The 20,916-nt window shown below is 33.5% G+C and overlaps 4 protein-coding genes and 1 long non-coding RNA gene across 7 annotated transcripts; 2 read left to right on the top strand and 3 right to left on the bottom strand.

Annotated features, from left to right (window-relative positions):
* Nucleotides 1-3,323: 3,323 nt before the first annotated feature.
* Nucleotides 3,324-6,683, top strand: LOC133298253 (uncharacterized). Of its 3 annotated transcripts, XR_009749762.1 has the most exons (7): nucleotides 3,324-3,483; nucleotides 3,575-3,621; nucleotides 3,723-4,061; nucleotides 4,170-4,605; nucleotides 4,717-4,806; nucleotides 4,917-4,995; nucleotides 6,290-6,683. It is a non-coding gene; the product is annotated as an uncharacterized LOC133298253 (long non-coding RNA). The 3 variants fall into 3 exon arrangements; XR_009749761.1 differs by having other exon boundaries at nucleotides 4,357-4,605; nucleotides 4,917-6,683; XR_009749760.1 differs by having other exon boundaries at nucleotides 4,917-6,683.
* Nucleotides 6,684-7,426: 743 nt separating this feature from the next.
* Nucleotides 7,427-8,390, bottom strand: LOC133298251 (uncharacterized). Its single transcript, XM_061497515.1, has 2 exons — nucleotides 7,815-8,390; nucleotides 7,427-7,570 (listed from the first exon to the last, which is right to left on the bottom strand). Exons 1-2 carry the CDS (start codon nucleotides 8,123-8,125, stop codon nucleotides 7,507-7,509), a joined length of 375 nt encoding a protein of 124 aa, XP_061353499.1. The 5' UTR covers nucleotides 8,126-8,390; the 3' UTR covers nucleotides 7,427-7,506.
* A 2,466-nt stretch (nucleotides 8,391-10,856) lies between these two features.
* Nucleotides 10,857-15,564, top strand: LOC133298255 (uncharacterized). Its single transcript, XM_061497518.1, has 12 exons — nucleotides 10,857-10,881; nucleotides 11,275-11,370; nucleotides 11,482-11,551; nucleotides 12,115-12,224; nucleotides 12,658-12,742; nucleotides 12,914-13,287; nucleotides 13,399-13,640; nucleotides 13,729-13,935; nucleotides 14,017-14,109; nucleotides 14,209-14,310; nucleotides 14,398-14,697; nucleotides 15,457-15,564. The coding sequence occupies exons 1-12, from the start codon at nucleotides 10,857-10,859 to the stop codon at nucleotides 15,562-15,564; spliced, it is 1,812 nt and encodes a 603-aa protein (XP_061353502.1).
* A 1,160-nt stretch (nucleotides 15,565-16,724) lies between these two features.
* Nucleotides 16,725-17,147, bottom strand: LOC133298254 (protein AGENET DOMAIN (AGD)-CONTAINING P1-like). Its single transcript, XM_061497517.1, has one exon. The coding sequence runs from the start codon at nucleotides 17,145-17,147 to the stop codon at nucleotides 16,725-16,727; it is 423 nt and encodes a 140-aa protein (XP_061353501.1).
* A 2,283-nt stretch (nucleotides 17,148-19,430) lies between these two features.
* LOC133298252 (protein AGENET DOMAIN (AGD)-CONTAINING P1-like) lies at nucleotides 19,431-19,853 on the bottom strand. Its single transcript, XM_061497516.1, has one exon. It carries the CDS (start codon nucleotides 19,851-19,853, stop codon nucleotides 19,431-19,433), a length of 423 nt encoding a protein of 140 aa, XP_061353500.1.
* Between the last annotated feature and the right edge of the window lie 1,063 nt (nucleotides 19,854-20,916).

Below are 20,916 nucleotides of genomic sequence, written 5' to 3'. Positions count from 1 at the left end.
ATTCATGATGAACCCTGATATGAGAAGAAGGGTACGCTATCTCTTCGTTTGTGGTAGAAAAGTACACGTAGTAGTGAGAACCAGATCTGCCAGTGATCGAACCAACCCACCAACCATCGTTGTCGAAAGCATCGACTTTCTGATAGAGCGCAAACTGAGAAGCGTGGACATGAGGTGGCAATGGACGAAGCTCCTTGGGATAAAGGGTTTCGGTGAGAGGCTGAGACTCGTTGTCCTCGAGAAGGTTCTTGTAGCGAACAACGTAGAGGCCATTGTCAAGGTGGGAAACAATTAGGGCCGGCAAAATGGGCTGAGCCCGCCGGGCTGGCCCGCCCCGCCTGCCAAATGGGGCGGGCTGGGTTGAGTTTTTCAACCCACCAGCCCGCCAAACCCGCCCCGCCAAACCCGCCAGCCCATATGGGTCAACCCGCCACGGGGCGGGCTAGCCCGCCAAGTCCTTTTTTTTTTTTTTTTAGGTTGCCCAATTGTTATGTAGCTCCGTATCTTAGATTTCTCTGCATGCAAGTGGCTTTTTTGAATTGTTGTGGACTGCTCGTACAACACTTTGTTACTTGTTTTGTTACTCTATTTTATCCTGATATGATTTTATTTTTTTATTATTATTTTTGGATTGAAAGATGCATATTTATATGCAGATTATTAAACACTGATCTTCTTGATTTCATAAGCACATTAGGATTTTATACAGATTTTTGTATGCTTTTATGCAGATTTTTTTATGTGATTTTATACAGAATTTAATTTTTTGTATTTTATTTTTATATATTTTTTTATTTTAGGCGGGCTGGCCCGTAGCCCGCCAACCCACTCATAAAACGGGCCGGGTTACTCAATTCAACTCATTTTGTCAAAATGGGCCGAGGCGAGCCAGCCCATTTTGAGCGGGCTAGTGGCGGGCCGGGGCGGGCTGGCCCATATTGCCAGCCCTAGAAACAATGGTGGCTTCGTAATAGGAACCGAGAAACCCTTCTTCTTTGCTGCAAACCTCAACCTTGTCTCCTCTGCAGAAATTGACCCTCTTCAACGGTGGACGCATAGTTGCACAAGATTCTCCTTCAAGTTTCTTTCTAATTCTTGCAAAGTGAAATGTTGTGGACACTTGTGAATTGTGATTGTGGACAATATGTATGACGTCTTATATAGATGTCTTTTTTTTTTTTAATGGTATTTAACTTTTCCCCTACTCAAACGAAAACAAAACAGGTTTCTTCAATTGTGTGGGTTTTTTATTTTATTTTATGGAAAAAGTGTTTGTCATTTTAAACGACAGAAAGTTATGTCATTTCAAGAGAGATACAGACACAGAAAATTTGAATTTTAAATTAAAAAAAATCATTCACTTTGTCTCTCCCATGATTTCCGTTTTTCTGTGTCTATCTCTCTCTTAAAATGACATAACTTATATTATTTTAAATGACAAACACCAAACCCTAAGGTAAAAAAGCGGGATTATAAACAAAGGCTTCTATAAATCAACCAGTTGTTCAACCAACTGCAAATAACAAAAGGAAGGGGAAATGATTTAAGGGTGAAAACCTCAAAAGGAGAGACCTTGATTTTTTTTCTTTTTTTTCTTATGCTTCTATATACATTGATTTTTTCTTTGGTACTGATATTCATGAATGTATCTTTGTTAATATATATTCTAGAATGAGTTTTAAATTTTATGATCTAAAGCTTTGATTTGGATTTTGATAAAATTGATATTAAAAATATTAACGTTGAAAGAGTTGACGTTAAAAAATAATTTTTGTTTGAGAATGATATTTCAAAAAATCATTTTAAAAAATTTATTTTGTTTAGTTGATACAATATAATTTTTCAGTCCCATACCTTGAAATAATATTATAGAGGTTTACATAGAAAAGATAAAAATTTTAAATATGGGGATCCCAATCATATACTTATTATTGCTATATATAAATTCTAACCCCGCGTGTTTTTCTAGTACCCGTATTTTTTGCATCCAAACATGTTTGAAATTGTTGTAATACATTTTAGGGTTTTATTAATGGTATATTACATAACTTAAGTTTTGTTTTCAACAAACATAACAAAAGGAAGAGAAGAAGTGGAATGATGAAAGAGAAAAAAAAAACATGTGAACCCCACATCTTTAACGTGTATGTAGAAAAATAAAATTGTGTTATGTTACATGATAAACATAAAATCCTATATTTTAACCTTTTTAAGCATAATTCTATTTATGGCAGCCAGAACAAACAGAGGCGCATTTATGATTGGGTCGAGACAACTTTCCGTGCGCCTTTATGATTGGGTCGAGAGAACTTTGTGTACAGCAGTTGTACATACAATTTGCATTTAAAAATTTGGAATTTTCTTCATGTCCTAATTACATGATCATGTCATGTGTAATAATCATAATCATATATTATTGAATGAATGGTGATAAAGAATGAGAAAGAAAAAATATAAAGATATAAAGTTACACAATTATCATTGTTGATTTAATTATTAATGGTTAAGATCCTCTCACATGACATGATCATGTTAAATTTCAATTTAGATTTTGATAAAATTGGAATTAAAAAAATAACGTGAAAAAAGAATTGATGTTAAAAATAAATTTATGATTTTAGAATGATATTTTAAAAAATTATTTTTGTATAACTGATAAAGTAGAATTACAAATATAATATGCGAGTCTCACTCTTGGAAAAAAATTATTTCACTCAAAATCAATTCTAACCCTTAACAGTCGGTTTTTCTTCCAGTATTTTGTGCAACCAAACATGTTCGAAATTGTTGCAATCAATCTTCGCCCTCAAACAGAATTCTATTCAACGCAGCGACAAACCAAACAGGCTCCTTTATCATTGTGCTTTCCTAAAGATCATGATTCAAACTAATCTTCTTACCAAATGTTTAATTGCTTAAATATAAAATGTTTTTTATTTTTACAACCCTGAAAATTGCTTCTAAAGATATCCTTTATAAAAGAAAAAAGAAAAATGCCTTTGCTTTATTTATTTTATGAAACATAATCAAAGAAAAGGGAAATAAAAACAACAAAATAGCAACACCAAAAAAAATCGAATTCCCGTTAACAAGGACTACCCAAAATTAATTACAGACCCATAAATCAACCCACAATCAAAGAAAAATGCCTTTCACTACAAGAAAAGTGGCAAATCCCGTCGGACGTATTCAGGCGGTTACCAGAAAACCGCCTGTGAATATTCATTTTAGGCGGTTTAATGGGCGGATAAGGAGGCCGACGATGTTTGGGGTCATAACCCGTCAGATATTGTGGCGTTTAATTAGGACCGCCTTTGTTTAAATATATTCTGAGGCGGATTCTGGCGTTTGAGCTTCACCGCCCTCAAATATTAGGAATACTAGGCGGGTGTGTCGTCGGATATGGGATGCTGTCGTCGTTTTCTTGTAAAAAGAGGCAGTTAGATTTGAGCCGCCTAAAAAATTTGTGCTGAGGCGGTTTAGGTAAACAGAGACGGGTCTATGTATTTTTCAATTAATTTTTGTCTTATTTTGTCCTCCCAAACAAGTCAATAGTTTTGGTTTTCCATTTCAGGGAGAAGAGGGAACTTCCCCAGGTGACGAGGAGTGAACGAAATTTCGGTACAAATTTTTTTTTTTTTAATTTTTGTTTCATTTCGGTATAAACATGCTCTGTTGTTTCTGAATATTTTATTGATTTTATGAGTTTCTTTTCCTTGTAGAAGCAACAACAGAGCAGTGATGGAGGATAGAGCAAAATTAAGGATCTTTCATGGCAGTAGGATCTTGCATCATTGATGTCGTTCATGCTTGTATAGGAAATCTTGGTGAAGCTCGAATACCGTTTACTTGGTTTGGGCAATTGACTTGAGGGTTGGTTGGTTCTTACTCTCCAACGCTCGAGGGTCTCAGAAGGTGCATTTTTGGTGAGGGCAATGTCGAGCACTAACTAAGAGCATATCTTCTCCATTGCTGCTGAAAAAGAAAAAGAGAACCCCATGAGCAGATCTAAGTCATCTGACAACTCCATCGCAGCTGAAGAATAAAAGGGAAATCCAAAGGTATTTGATGTTCAACCCCTTTCTTTATCTAATCATTTTCAACAAAAAGAGCACTAAGTCACTTTGGTTTCGTAGAATAGTAATTGATTGTAGCTATGTCACTATCAGGACTCTGTATGTTTGAAGCAATGTCCCTGGTATTATTGAAAATGGACCTGCATACTCCAAAGCACTCTCAATAAGTTGCACTTCACATTTAATTATATGGTTTTTAATAGTCGAAGAAAATTATTTGTACGTTGATTATGTTTCTTTTCTCTGTCTAATGAATATTTTCTTTTGAAATGATATAAAGGCTAGGAAGAGAATCAGAGAGATTATAAGTGAGATAATTTGTAAGAGAAAGGAGCAGAGATTGATCGAGAAGGATCTATTAGGCCACTTGCTGAACTACAAGGATGAAAAAGGCCAAACACTAACAGATGAACAAATTGCTGATAATGTAATTGGGGTATTATTTGCAGCTCAGGATACTACAACAAGTGTTCTAACTTGGATTCTCAAGTATCTTCATGATGACCAGAAACTTCTCGAAGCAATAAAAGTAAGAGTTGCTTAATTATGTCCCCCCAAGAAAAAAGATTTCCAAATCTATGTAGGCCATGAGTGTTGAAAATGTATATTAATTAATGAGTCAACAAAACTATATTGGCAGGCAGAGCAAATGGCAATATATGAACTCAATGAAGGAGGGAAGATGACATTGACATGGGGTCAGACAAGAAATATGTCAATTACTTATAGGGTATGGTTTATAATATATACTGCTATAAATGTTATGCAAAATAATTCCTAGTTTGGGTTTAATTTAAAGTAACTTCATGAATATGTTTCTCATAGGTTCTTGTATTGCAGGTGATATTGGAGAGTCTGAGGATGGCAAGCATCGTATCATTTACTTTTAGGGAAGCTGTGGTTGATGTTGTATACAAGGGTAAGTATTTCGGACGGAAATTTCTTTTACTTGTACATTTATAGGAAGTTTAATTTGGGCACGATAGTCGTGATAGTGAATGATAGTGAATGATAGTGACATAGCTATTATTAAGGGCACATATGTTTTACCTGTACAAAGTCTAAGTCAAATCCCAACTTACCTATTATTATTTTGTAATTTGGGAAATTGTGACTGATATTAGCTAAGCACCGTACTTAGGCTGTTATGTTAATTATTTGTTATTAGTTGGTTGTGAGTGATTGTTATTAGTTGCATTTTATGTTTTATTGGTTGAACTTGTATCATCTCTCTGATTGAAGTTCTTCAGTAGTATATAAAAGTCTGCTTCTATTTTTGTAAGATCATAATGAACATAACACTTTATTCTGTCAATTACAAGTATGTACAGAAGAAGAAAAAGGTACAAAGCAGGGAATCAATGATGGAGAATTTCTTATCTTAGTTAGTTTTAAAACAGGTTTGGTTTTCACTTGAGATATAATGCTTTTGGCTTTTCATTCAAAAAAGGGCTATTGCAAAGTATATATCTTGTGAATTCTTTTTATCTTTTTGTTGTGAGGCCATATAACAGGCTTTTATCGTGCTTTCTACTTGTCCTCAACCATATTTTTGCTTTTGTAGTATACCCCTTAAGATAATGTTGGGTAGCATATATACTTATTGAAAGAAAGACAGTTATTGGTGGCAATTAGATTTGGTCCTACAAGCACCTTTAGCCACAAATATATGTACTCTTACCCCCAACAACCACTTTAATAGTTTTGGCCTGTTTAACTTGGGTACCTATTTTCATCTAAAACCAACTATATATATATATATGTAATGGACGCATCGCAAATGAACCTGTCTTTTCATGAAAACAATGAAAAGATAAAACGGTTTAGGGGCAAGTGCATGTATATGGCATGCAATAGTGTCATTTTCAGGTACTGCACCCATTTTATTTAAAGCTGATTTAGACCATTTCATGTGCTTGACCCTTCTCACAAGTTGCGTATATATTTCATTATGATTCTCATCTATAGCAAGGTTACTCTAATTTAGAAGCAAGGAATCATGTTATGCATTTGGATCAAAACAATTGTTAGGTGAAACGTTGATTAGGAGGACAGTGACAATTAATAAACTTAATAACCCTTGATCCAATGAGCCTTGTAAAATGCCGCGTGAATTTATTATATGTTTTTTTTTTCTTTTGTTATGTGTTATTATTTGTTGATTAATTATAATTAAGATTAGATAATTAATTAAGTCCATTATTTCCTGCTAGCTAACGCCTCTCACAGATAGAAAGTACTTTGAAGCCTTTCTTCCATTCAGAAACAGATAGAGGCAGATAAATAGATCCACGAAACAAGGGCAACCTGATACACACAACGTTAATAACAAGATGATTCAGTTAAACAAGATGGCAATTGTTCTAGTAATTGTTGCTGCTGCAGTAGCAATATTTCAAAGCACAGAAGCAGCAAAAGACACAGTAGGGGTTGGATAAGTTCTCCTTCTGATGGCACTTCCTTCTACTCCAACTGGCACTTCCTTATTGTTTTAGACTTTAATTTTAGAAGAGTTTAGTTATTAATATGTTTGGTCATTTTTAGCATACATGGTTCTTTCAATTTTTATTTTGGATTCTCTTTACTTTTGTATTTGATATATGTACACATTGGATGGCTTTATATTTGTCTATCATGTTATTTTTGTATATTGAATAAATTTGGTCCATTCTGAGCAACAGTGACTTGTCTATTTTGTTATGAATGTGGATGAATAAACAATATCATGTTTCAGTTAATAAAAATGTTAAATCAAAGTTGGACTGTAGAAATTCGGTGTAATGCATAAAATATAACTTGTCAAGTTCATATATGCTCATTCTGCCGTGTATAATTTTTTGTTTTTTAATTTTTTTTACGCATTAATGGCTTGTGTATTGTATGTGACACTAAGCCATTGTGCTGTTTTCATCGGAAAGTCGCTGGCTTGTTCTTTGGCAGCACTGGTCATGTGTACCTGACTTATAATTAACATAATTAGCATAAAGTACTTGAAGCTTCTGATGCTGAGTTCTTTTTGTCAATGAAAATAAAAATATCTTTTTATCATAAGCTTTTGACGATGAGCTTTTGACGTCTCCAAGTTGATTGTACTATTACGATTGGTTTGGATTGTTGATATCACCATGAAATTACACAACAAATAAATCAATTTCGTTTCCCCCCTCTCCCACAACAAATGCTTGTGCATTTTGGTTTAGAGTTTTTTTTAGGAAAAAATGACATTCTGTTTAGAGTAGAAAAATAAATTAAACACATGACTAAATTGAAACATATTAAGGAAAGATATATATACATACAGCATGGACCCAACCATCCAAGACAAAAAGAATGAAACACATTGTTGGTATCAAATGATGCTCATGACAAAAAGAAGGAAACATCTTGGTATCGAATCAGATCAAAAAATTGTTGGTATCATCACACAGATCTAATCTCGTCCATCACTTTCAAATGGTGTCATCGTATCTGATACAACATCGTATAAACCATCACTGCAAAAACAATAATCAAACCATCAATTGTGAGGCCTACAGATTATTGGGTAGTAATGGTTACTTGAGTAATGTTATTTTTTTAATACTAAGGAAATTAAAACAAAACATCCAGCACATGACTAATATGGTCAAAGATACAGGCATATTTTTTCTGTGCTTGAAAAACAAATACATAGCACCCTTGTAGAAAACCAAGTACATCCAATAAAGGAACCAAAATAAGGATAACATATGGGTTAACCTGCTTGGAAGGCAAGTCCTCTGGTGCAATGGTTGGGCTGTTGATACTTCCTCAAGCTTCCACCGTTCCTCAAGCTTTTTGGGGACAAGGTCGTTTAACTTTTTTTTGAAGCTATTGAGGTTGGAATATTTTGACAATAAATATTTCAGCGTAAGCCTGTTTAAATTATACAAGATAGCATTCTCTGTTTCCTTCATCCTAACTACAGCCTTCAAAACTTTGATATGCTCCTCTATTTCAGCTCTTGTAGGGGAGGTAGGGAAAGAAGAGCCCCCTTCACAAGATGTAGGCATTTCAGGTTTCATTGCCATTGTCAAGAGATCCAAAATTCAATTCCTGCATATGTATCAGAAATGTGGAAAACAAGGAAATACCCAACATGTTAAAAATAGAGAAAACAACTTTGAATTGTTCAAATTGACAAAATATTATGGCCTCTCCAAATCGTATAAGACAGAAGGAGTTAATTGTTCCTCAGAATGCCCTGGGTGACATGGACGGTGCAGTAAGATTTCTTGGGTCGATCTTATTGTTTCGATTCATACAGGCGTACAGAAAATAAAATCAAGTTAAGGCAAACATATATCAATAACCACCCTTGGAAGAAGCAGAAAAAATTATAAGGAACGAATGGAGGTACCTAGAAAGTGGAGGTAGGCGCAGCGAATGGGGGAACAAGAAGAGGCTTTGTCAGCCACCGAAGCAACTAACGAAAAAAAAAATAGAACCCAAAGATTCAAAAAAACTAGAAAACAATCGAGAACAAAAAACCAATTAAGCAAATTACAAGAAAACAGACAAGAGATTTTTTAAAAAGCAGCGAAAACCACCAAAAACCAAACAGATCTGCGTATGATCATATAGCATGCGGGTGAGCCTATTGTGTTTTATGGAAATGAGAGTGGAAGGAAGTAAGTGTGAGAGGTGAATATTAGGGTTTTGAAACATTCTGGCCAAATCTATTTTCTTACAAACCCTAAACTCTCTTTATTTTGCTTCATTTTGATTTATTTATTAATGTATTTTAACTTAGAAGATACTGTGTATCATTTTAAAAGACACAAAATAAGGTTCTTTCAAGAGAGAAATAGACACAAAGAGGTGAGATTTATACCTTATATATTTTTTGTCTTTATTTTTTTGTTGGGACCCACACCTCTTTATGTCTATCTCTCTTAAAATAACCTAAGTTTTGTGTCCAGTAAAAGAACACATTTCGCAGTACCTTATACTAAGAAATTTAAATATTTTATAAATTAATAATGTTTAAATTTTTCAGTATATATATATATATATATATATATATATATATATATATATATATATATATATATATATAATAGGTATCAGTACACTGACTATATGTATGATTTACTAATTTTCATATACCAAATATTGTCAGTTGGTATTATTTTTTATAGAGATTTGAGTATGTTTATAATTTTTTTGAATCGGATCATGTTGTTTAACCACTTGAGTACCGGTTGAACCAGTGACGCAGTACCTCGACCAGATCAATGATCGGGTCGGGTTTATAATAAAATCATTTGAAATAATGTAAGGTATTTGACCTAGGTTTTTTAACAATAATATGTGTGTATGTATTCAAGTTATGATACACGCACATGAAACATTAATACTGAATGGAACATTGTAACTTAATTGTATACTTCCTTATGTGAAGGTAGTTATCCACGCTTTTCACACATTAATATTCTCACTTAATGTAGAACATCTTTGTTTAACTGAGCCACATGCGTTACACATGAATTATTACTCCTGCATAATTTGTGTAAGTGGCCTCTTTCTATATGGGCACAAGGTGAGTACACACGTAAACCACTCACGATCATGTCACACAACACTATTTCTATATAATTTCATCTACTACTCTCCCAATTACAATAACCCAAGGGATTCGCTCTCACATACATTTGTTTGTGTCTTTTACCGATTAACAATTCGTACCTGCAAAGGCAAGATATTTGATAATTCTCTGTGTTCACACACACCCCTTTTACCGATTGACATATAACAAAAATACATCTCCACATATAGATAGTATTAACTTAGATTGCTCGATTAAGTGTTCACGTGTCACGCATGTCAATCTTTGTATATATATGAAATCGTAAATCTTAATTTACGATACATATATATATATATACTTCTGTATTATTATATGGTTAGTGCATATAAATTATGGGAATTACCTTTATCTACATGTGTTGTGTGTTTAGTATGTCTACCACACTCACCAAAGATTTGACAAAATGTTTTTTTCTATACCCACTCCTTTCTTAGGAGTGTGAAAGGCATACTATTGCTGCAGTTAAAGCTATTAAAGGGAATTGTTCAATTATATATATACACTCCTTTTATTAATCTCATGTTAAAGGAGATAGTTATCTCATGTTATAGAGATAAATTTGTGGGCTTCACCATCTGAAAAAATAAAAGAAAAGAAAAAGGTAACACAGTTATCGAAGAGTGTGTATGAGAGAAAATATATCTTATGTAACATAAGAATAGTTTTTCCCTTTTGTTATTTACTTTTTGTTAGAAACGATGGTCCCCCCATTTTGTGTGTACATGAGATAAGTTTTTAATGGCTGTAATATATATATTCTTTCCATAAATAATAATAATAAATAATTATTACCGAGAAAATTTATAATTATGTTATTACTTTTAATATTTCACATATTTATGCTTTATTAATATATAAAAATTATTTCCTTAGATTTAATGTATAAAATAACTTATATTTCATATACCCATTACTTATATTAATACTTTTTATTAACACTTAAATATGCGTTATTTATTTTTATGAATAATATATATTAATATTAAGTTTAAAAATATCTTGTATTTATTATAATTATATACGTAATATTAATATAGTATATATTCACTACTATGATATATATATATATAACGCCATATGATTTATTCCAAGTGTAAAAATTATATACATGATAGTGAATTCAAAATGTATGCATTGAGGATTCGAACCCATGTTCATACAAGGAATATCATATGGCTTTGCCACTTAACCTGCATGGTTTGTTATGTTATGAAGACCATATTTTATTACATTAAACGCACATACTGTTTTGGTGCTTTTGGCGAGGCGGATAGTTTTCCCTCCCTTGTGAAAAATCTATTCCCTCTTAGCTTTTCCTCGAAAGTCACACTCTGAGTCAAAAAATGGACAGGGCATATTAGTTAAGTTTAGGGTCACATTTTATATCTTCACACTCGGCCAAATATGCTCCCTCACGGCCTTATTGTTTCCCCAAGGTGGTAGCTTTATCTCGTTTTGCCCTAACCCCCATTGATAGACGAAGGTCTGAGAAAGAAATCATATGTATCCTCTTCCTCATTTTCCCTAACCCCCATTGACATTTTCCTTTGATTCTTTTTTTATTTATTGCTGTTATTGTACTTTCTGCAGGGTTCGAACCTCTTGTTCTGCACGTGGAAATATCTTCGTTCTTCAGGTCCACAGGATCAGCTTGTTGGTCTGTTCTGTATTCATTGACAAGCGAAGGTCAGCTAATGCAACATAGGTACCTTATTTTATCTGTTTCCATCCCCTTTCGCCTTAACCCCCGTTGGCAGTCTTACATTGTTTCATTTTGATGTAATGCTATTGTTGTAGTGTTTGAAGGCTTCCAACTTTTTCTGATTTTTGCGCACTTGGAAAGTTCTTCGGCTCTTCAGGTGGACAGGTTTGGATTATCCCTCTTATCTATTTTTCTGCATGTGTAAATTGTTTCAAGTTGTTTTCCCTTTGTAAAGTTAGGGTCTATTTTTCCCCATGTTGTAAAAAAATTAATTTTTCTTACCAAAATCTTGTTGTTTGTTTTCCTCATTTTGTTTTCTCTTTCTGAGTTATATATTTAACTTTTGTGGCTTATCTCGTTGTCTATAAAAAGAGGGAAGATATTTTAATCCCCACTACCCAGGGATGTCATTTTTTGGTTTTTAGTTCTGCAATTCTGATATAACTTTGTATTTACAATGGAAAGCTTGTTCATGAAGTTGACTTTGATTCCAATATGTATTGTTAACATTCATATCTGCCCTCTTTGATTTGGAAAGATTTTTTTCTAAAAATATATAAAGGAAGTTCGTGTAAAAGCTCAAACCGTACAATCTATATTAACAGACATTGGCTTCAGACACCACCAACTCTTAAATATAGTCTCTTATAAAATAATACCAATAATAACTATTACCTCTTTTGTCTTTAGGATCTTTTTGTTTTTTGTTTTCTCTCTCTCTCCTTTAGTTTATGGATTTCCATAAAAGATGTCAGAGACAAGAGGTTCCAGAGAGGCAGCTTAGTTGCAGAAGCAGTAGCAATAACAATAAGAGAGGTTGAGTTCATTACAGTTACATGTTCTTTACATGGTTGTTATTTTGTATTTTGCGCAAAGCTTCCGAGTTAGCGGTGGTTTTTGATCACATCACTACATAAATTTTATTTGTAACAAGAAAATTGATGTCCTGCATGACATGTACTTTTGAAGATTTTACTGGTTTAAATTTATAAAAACTTGTACACGCTGTTTTCACTGGTATATTTAATGTGTATAGGTCTGTACATGCTGGATTTACTGGTTAAACTTGTCCAAAAAATGTGTAATGTTGCTTTCATTGGTACTATGGAGGTATATGTGTACTTTTTGGTTATACTAGTTTATCCAAAATGATTGAGTACATGTTGATTTACACTGGTAAATTTAAACTGAATACATCTGTACATCGACTATCTTTGCTGTTTTAACTTGTTATACAAATGTGTAATTATGGTTTTATTTACACTATTCAGGTATATGTCTACTTGCTGATCATACTAGTTTATCTGAAATGTATGAGTACATGCTGCTAATAGAGGTTTTGAACTATATGAATATGTACATGCTAGTTTTACTGTCAAATTGTATAATTCTGGTTTTAATATTATATTACATTAACTGTGTACATGTTGGTTTGCCTGATTTCATTAATTATATCCCAAATAGACATTTGAGATTTCTCTGTTTTGTACCACTATTATGTGTGCTTGCAATTTTTTTTCCAAGCAGGGCAATGGCACGTACAAAGAGGTTCACCAGAAGGGTGCATCCCACAACCTCCTCTGCTAATGAAGGGACAACCAATGTGCAACAACAAAACCAAAACTCGGTAGTACCCACTCAACAATTGAGTACTCAGCCACATGAATTGGTGATCCACCAACAACAAGTACCTTCTGCTCAATCCCAACCACCATCTGCTCAATCAGGATTTGCACAAGCTGCAACTGCAAATACTGAACCTCCACCATCATCTGCTCAACCTACAATAGCACCTGCTGCCTCTGAACCAGTCTCTGGTCAATCTCAGCCATCCGATCAAAGACCACCACGAAACCCTTCCCAAAGGACATGCAACAAATACTGGGTTGTTGATGTGCTAGGTAACTGAGTCCTAAACCAATATTTTAAACTTGTATTAATCTTATATACACAGCCTTTAATTCTTACAATTTCTTTTTTATCTTCTTCTTGCATTAACAAAATTGTACTAGCTGATAATGGAGTGGCTGATGCGGAAAGACTACGTGTGCGGGATGTATTGGTACTTCCTCCTCATAAGAAAGTAGTAGTGGAATGGAATGAGGACATTCAGCCTGTCGGGGAGGCTGCTGCCCTATTGCTTGGTTTTTTGGGTCACCTTGCATGCAACCCAAACATATTCCCTATCAGTTATGAGAGGTGGCCTAAAATACCCCCCATCTACAAGGAAGATGTTTGGCTAAACACTATTAAGGTAACAATGGTTCATAACTTTTGTAACAGGCCCATGTTATAATTATGTCGTTATTGTGTCTAATTTTGAGCTTATTACTCTCTTACAGAAAAGATTCGTTGTGGATAATGATGACCATTATCATTTCTGTATGGGCAATATGGGTAAGAAATGGAAAGACAACAGGTGGAGGCTAGCGAATGAAATGTATGAAAAAGACAAAAGCTTTGAGCAAAATCTAGAAAATTTCCCTGATGGGATGACAAGGGAACAATGGGGTAGTTTCTTGACTTATAAAACAAGTGAGAAAGCAAAGGTAATGAAGGATGATTTTAATTTTTTATTGCGGTCACTTGTATCCAACAAATAGCTTAATTTTTTTTCCTATACAATGCAGAAATATAGTAGAATCAATACTGCTAATAGACAGAAACAAACTATCCCACATACCCTAGGCTCAAAGACCATTGCAAGGAGGAAAAGAGAGCTGGTATGGCATTTAAATAATGTAAATTGCCACTTTAGTATTCATATATTTCACTTCTGTAGAATTATGGAACTAATATTATTGTGCAATGCCAAATGTCAGGAAATAGAACGTGGAACAACAGTGACCAGGGGGGAAATGTATGCTGTTGCTCATAAGAAAAAGTGTGGAAATTTTGTGAATGAGGAAGCTAGGCTGAAAAATGTAACTAATTTTTGTTGTAATTTATTTTGATTAATCACTGTCATACCTTTCAAGTTCAATTTCTGATCGTTAATTGATTGTATGCAGGATCAATTACTAGTACAGATGCAACAAACCAATTCTGAAGTAGAGGCTTTTATTAATGTATTTGGGAAGGAACACCCAGGTCGGGTTAGAGGCATGGGTTTTGGGGTGGTTCCATCCCAAATACGTAGAACATCAACTAGTTCAGCCTCAACTTCTTCCAGTAGTCCTACACAAGCTGAATATGATGCCCTAAAAGAAGAGTTGGACACTATAAAAGACAAGATGGTAGAGCTTGACACATTGAAATCACAAATGGCACATTTTCTGCTAAATTTTGGAAGTCAATTGCCATCTAATGAGGTAAATGTGTCTTAAATCTGCTTTGGGGTTTCTGATATTATCTTCATTCTTGTTATATAGTTGACAAACCCTTATAATTTGGATCAGCATTGTGCATGTCCATTTCATATTAACATTGACATTAGATCTCAATACTGTTCTTCCTATTAATTGTTGTCACTTCCAATGTGGTTTACATATTGTCACTGGACCTTGTTATATAATTGACATTGCTATCATCTGCCATAAAACTCTGCATGTCCATTTAATATTAGGTTTTAAAATTTGTATCATCATTTTCTTGTAATAATTGTTGTCACCGGTCTAAATATTGTCACCTTGTTATATAAATCATATTGCCATCAATTGGATAAAAAATGCATATGTACCTTAAAGTTTGATCAATTGCTGTCACTTGGATCAATATTTGTTGCTTGGATCAATGCTGTCAGAATATCACATGCATTTTTTAATGTGTGTTGCTTGACTCTATGCCTTTTTGTCGTTTTATAGTGCATGTTGACTTGTCACATAAATCAACATTGCTCCTTTAGGAAATTTGGTTGAATGTTACAATTTTCAGTGTTGTGGTATTTGGGATTGAATTATGAAAATGGGGTACGAAGTCAAATAAAATCACTAAAGCTCAAATTGGTAGGAAGTCAATATTTCATACATCTGTTCTGTTGCCTAATTGTTTTACTGTTCCTAACCTAAATATTTTGTTTCCCACTTTGGCTCTTTGATTAATGTCTATTTTATTTTTCCCCACAATATCAGGTTCCTGACTTGGGATCTCCTGCCATTAGAAAGTCCTCCAATGCTAGTCATAATCCTTCTCTTGGACCAGAATCTTCAAATCATGGACCCTCACCACCATCATCTTAATATTGGACATCATTTCAAAGTTTTTGATGGAACATGTATTATGGATATTAAGTTCCCCAAACCACTGCTTGTGCACTGAGTGCTATTTTGGATGTTTGACATTATATTTTAAATTTTCATGTTTTTTATGTTAAGCATTTCCTAGGTATATTTTGGATGATAGGAATTACTTGGGTATGTTTTGCTTACCTAGGAGTAGGTTCTATATTTTGTGCTGTTTTGTATATTCAGTGGCACCCCAATATGTATGTCACTCACTCATTCTGTTTTGGGTGTTAGCAATTTCCTGGGTATGTTTTGCTTATTACCTAGGAATAGGTTTTATATTTTTGGTCATTCAGTGGCACCCCAATATGTATGGCACTCAATCCTATTGACAATATTGAATACATATTTACCTTTTTCTGTAGTATCCTACTCAATGCTTAAATTTCCCTTCTCTGATACTATTAAATATTACAATATAGGATTTGTTATAAAAATAAAATAAAAAATATGCAAATCTGCTAGCGGGTTATAAAGACCGTTGCATATAGTCAATTTACCGACAGAGTTAATGGACACCAAAGACGCCTGCATTTCGATCTTCTGGCGGTTCATCTAACCGCATGCTTTTTTAACTATTATTGCAATTTCACAAATCACTCTGACGATATAAACCGCCAAAATAAACGCTTGCATATGTTTAGAACTGGCGGTTAATCTAACCGCTTGGAAACATGGGTTATGCCATTTCTGAAGTCACCTCTGACGATATAGGCCGTCATGTCGACCGCCCTCAAATAGTGCTGGCTGATATTCCAGCGGTTTACAGAAATCGCCTGTGTATGATTCTCGACAGTAATAACCCAGGCGGATCACTAACCGCCAAATGAAGAAAACGCAGGCGGTTTTAACCGCCTATATATATAACCCAAACCGCCTTTACATGACTCCTTTCTTGTAGTGTTTGCTGTATTTATTGTTCTTGAATGAAAGGATATTTATTGCATTGTGGATTTACAGATAACAAGGACTACTCAAAATTAGTTACAGACCCATAAACCTATGTGGAATTTCCAAACCCACAGAAGAATGAAAAGAAAGAAAAAAAGAAAAGAAAAGAAAAACCCATTACAGCATTGATCCTGAAGGAACAAGAACACACAAAAACAACGAAATTAATTAAACAAAATCCAATTCCCGTTAAACCATTCATGATGAACCCTGATATGAGAAGAAGGGTACGCTATCTCTTCGTTTGTGGTAGAAAAGTACACGTAGTAGTGAGAACCAGATCTGCCAGTGATCGAACCAACCCACCAACCATAGTTGTCAAAAGCATCGACTTTCTGATAGGGCGCAAACTGAGAAGCGTGGACACGAGGTGGCAATGGACGAAGCTCCTTGGGATAAAGGGTTTCGGTGAGAGGCTGAGATTCGTTGTCCTCGAGAAGGTTCTTGTAGCGAACAACGTAGAGGCCATTGTCAAGGTGGGAAACAATGGTGGCTTCGTAATAGGAACCGAGAAACCCTTCTTCTTTGCTGCAAACCTCAACCTTGTCTCCTCTGCAGAAATTGACCCTCTTCAACGGTGGACGCATAGTTGCACAAGATTCTCCTTCAAGTTTCTTTCTAATTCTTGCAAAGTGAAATGTTGTGGACACTTGTGAATTGTGATTGTGGACAATATGTATGACGTCTTATATAGATGTCTTTTTTTTTTTTTAATGGTACTTAACTTTCCCCCTACTCAAACGAAAACAAAACAGGTTTCTTCAATTGTGTGGGTTTTTTATTTTATTTTATGGAAAAAGTGTTTCTCATTTTAAATGACAGAAAGTTATGTCATTTTAAGAGAGATACAGACACAGAAAATTTGATTTTTAAATTAAAAAAAAATCATTCACTTTGTCTCTCCCATGATTTCCGTTTTTCTGTGTCTATCTCTCTCTTAAAATGACATAACTTATATTATTTTAAATGACAAACACCAAACCCTAAGGTAAAAAAGCGGGATTATAAACGAAGGCTTCTATAAATCAACCCGTTGTTCAACCAACTGCAAATAACAAAAGGAAGGGGAAATGATTTAAGTGTGAAAACCTCAAAAGGAGAGACCTTGATTTTTTTTCTTATGCTTCTATATACATTGATTTTTTCTTTGGTACTACTATTCATGAATGTATCTTTGTTAATATATATTCTAGAATGAGTTTTAAATTTTATGATCTAAAGCTTTGATTTGGATTTTGATAAAATTGATATTAAAAATATTAACGTTGAAAGAGTTGACGTTAAAAAATAATTTTTGTTTGAGAATGATATTTCAAAAAATCATTTTAAAAAATTAATTTTGTTTAGTTGATACAATATAATTTTTCAGTCCCATACCTTGAAATAATATTATAGAGGTTTACAGAGAAAAGATAAAAATATTAAATATGGGGATCCCAATCATATACTTATTATTGTTGTATATAAATTCTAACCCCTCATGTTTTTCTAGTACCCGTATTTTTTGCAGCCAAACATGTTTGAAATTGCTGTAATACATTTTAGGGTTTTATTAATGTTATATTACAAAACTTAAGTTTTGTTTTCAACACACATAACAAAAGGAAGAGAAGAATTGGAATGATGAAAGAGAAAAAAAAACATGTGAACCCCACATCTTTAACGTGTATGTAGAAAAATAAAATTGTGTTATGTTACATGATAAACATAAAATCCTATATTTTAACCTTTTTAAGCATTATTCTATTTATGGCAGCCAGAACAAACAGAGGCGCCTTTATGATTGGGTCGAGACAACTTTCCGTGCGCCTTCATGATTGGGTCGAGAGAACTTTGTGTACAGCAGTTGTACGTACAATTTTCATTTAAAAATTTGTAATTTTCTTCATGTCCTAATTACATGATCATGTCATGTGTAATAATCATAATCATATATTATTGAATGAATGGTGATAAAGAATGAGAAAGAAAAAATATAAAGATATAAAGTTACACAATTATCATTGTTGATTAAATTATTAATGGTTGAGTTCCTCTCACATGACATGATCATGTTAAATTTCAATTTAGTTTTTGATAAAATTGGAATTAAAAAAATAACGTGAAAAAAGGATTGATGTTAAAAATAAATTTATGTTTTTAGAATGATATTTTAAAAAATTAAATTTGTATAACTGATAAAATAGAATTACAAATATAATATGCGAGTCTCACTCTTGGAAAAAAATTATTTCACTCAAAATCAATTCTAACCCTTAACAGTCGGTTTTTCTTCCAGTATTTTGTGCAACCAAACATGTTCGAAATTGTTGCAATCAATCTTCGCCCCCAAACAGAATTTTATTCAACGCAGCGACAAACCAAACAGGCTCCTTTATCATTGTGCTTTCCTAAAGATCATGATTCAAACTAATCTTCTTACCAAATGTGTAATTGCTTAAATATAAAATGTTTTTTATTTTTACAACCCTGAAAATTGCTTCTAAAGATATCCTTTATAAAAGAAAAAAGAAAAATGCCTTTGCTTTATTTATTTTATGAAACATAATCAAAGAAAAGGGAAATAAAAACAACAAAATAGCAACACCAAAAAAAATCGAATTCCCGTTAACAAGGACTACCCAAAATTAATTACAGACCCATAAATCAACCCACAATCAAAGAAAAATGCCTTTGCTGTATTTATTGTTCTTGAATGAAAGGATATTTATTGCATTGTGGATTTACATATAACAAGGACTACTCAAAATTAGTTACAGACCCATAAACCTATGTGGAATTTCCAAACCCACAGATGAATGAAAAGAAAGAAAGAAAAACCCATTACAGCATTGATCCTGAAGGAACAAGAACACACAAAAACAACGAAATTAATTAAAAAAAATCCAATTCCCGTTAACCCATTCATGATGAACCCTGATATGAGAAGAAGGGTACGCTATCTCTTCGTTTGTGGTAGAAAAGTACACGTAGTAGTGAGAACCAGATCTGCCAGTGATCGAACCAACCCACCAACCATCGTTGTCGAAAGCATCGACTTTCTGATAGAGCGCAAACTGAGAAGCGTGGACACGAGGTGGCAATGGACGAAGCTCCTTGGGATAAAGGGTTTCGGTGAGAGGCTGAGACTCGTTGTCCTCGAGAAGGTTCTTGTAGCGAACAACGTAGAGGCCATTGTCAAGGTGGGAAACAATGGTGGCTTCGTAATAGGAACCGAGAAACCCTTCTTCTTTGCTGCAAACCTCAACCTTGTCTCCTCTGCAGAAATTGACCCTCTTCAACGGTGGACGCATAGTTGCACAAGATTCTCCTTCAAGTTTCTTTCTAATTCTTGCAAAGTGAAATGTTGTGGACACTTGTGAATTGTGATTGTGGACAATATGTATGACGTCTTATATAGATGTCTTTTTTTTTTTAATGGTACTTAACTTTTCCCCTACTCAAACGAAAACAAAACAGGTTTCTTCAATTGTGTGGGTTTTTTATTTTATTTTATGGAAAAAGTGTTTCTCATTTTAAATGACAGAAAGTTATGTCATTTCAAGAGAGATACAGACACAGAAAATTTGAATTTTAAATTAAAAAAAATCATTCACTTTGTCTCTCCCATGATTTCCGTTTTTCTGTGTCTGTCTCTCTCTTAAAATGACATAACTTATATTATTTTAAATGACAAACACCAAACCCTAAGGTAAAAAAGCGGGATTATAAACGAAGGCTTCTATAAATCAACCAGTTGTTCAACCAACTGCAAATAACAAAAGGAAGGGGAAATGATTTAAGTGTGAAAACCTCAAAAGGAGAGACCTTGATTTTTTTTCTTATGCTTCTATATACATTGATTTTTTCTTTGGTACTACTATTCATGAATGTATCTTTGTTAATATATATTCTAGAATGAGTTTTAAATTTTATGATCTAAAGCTTTGATTTGGATTTTGATAAAATTGATATTAAAAATATTAACGTTGAAAGAGTTGACGTTAAAAAATAATTTTTGTTTGAGAATGATATTTCAAAAAATCATTTTAAAAAATTAATTTTGTTTAGTTGATACAATATAATTTTTCAGTCCCATACCTTGAAATAATATTATAGAGGTTTACATAGAAAAGATAAAAATATTAAATATGGGGATCCCAATCATATACTTATTATTGTTGTATATAAATTCTAACCCCTCATGTTTTTCTAGTACCCGTATTTTTTGCAGCCAAACATGTTTGAAATTGCTGTAATACATTTTAGGGTTTTATTAATGTTATATTACAAAACTTAAGTTTTGTTTTCAACACACATAACAAAAGGAAGAGAAGAAGTGGAATGATGAAAGAGAAAAAAAAAAAACATGTGAAC

Source organism: Gastrolobium bilobum, unplaced genomic scaffold (genome assembly GCF_033153095.1).
Source record: "Gastrolobium bilobum isolate Gb01-03AN ecotype WA unplaced genomic scaffold, APGP_CSIRO_Gbil_v1 utg87597, whole genome shotgun sequence".
NCBI lineage: Eukaryota > Viridiplantae > Streptophyta > Magnoliopsida > Fabales > Fabaceae > Gastrolobium > Gastrolobium bilobum.
Note: the sequence above shows the minus strand (reverse complement) of the source record. Positions and strands in the feature narration are given on the sequence as shown.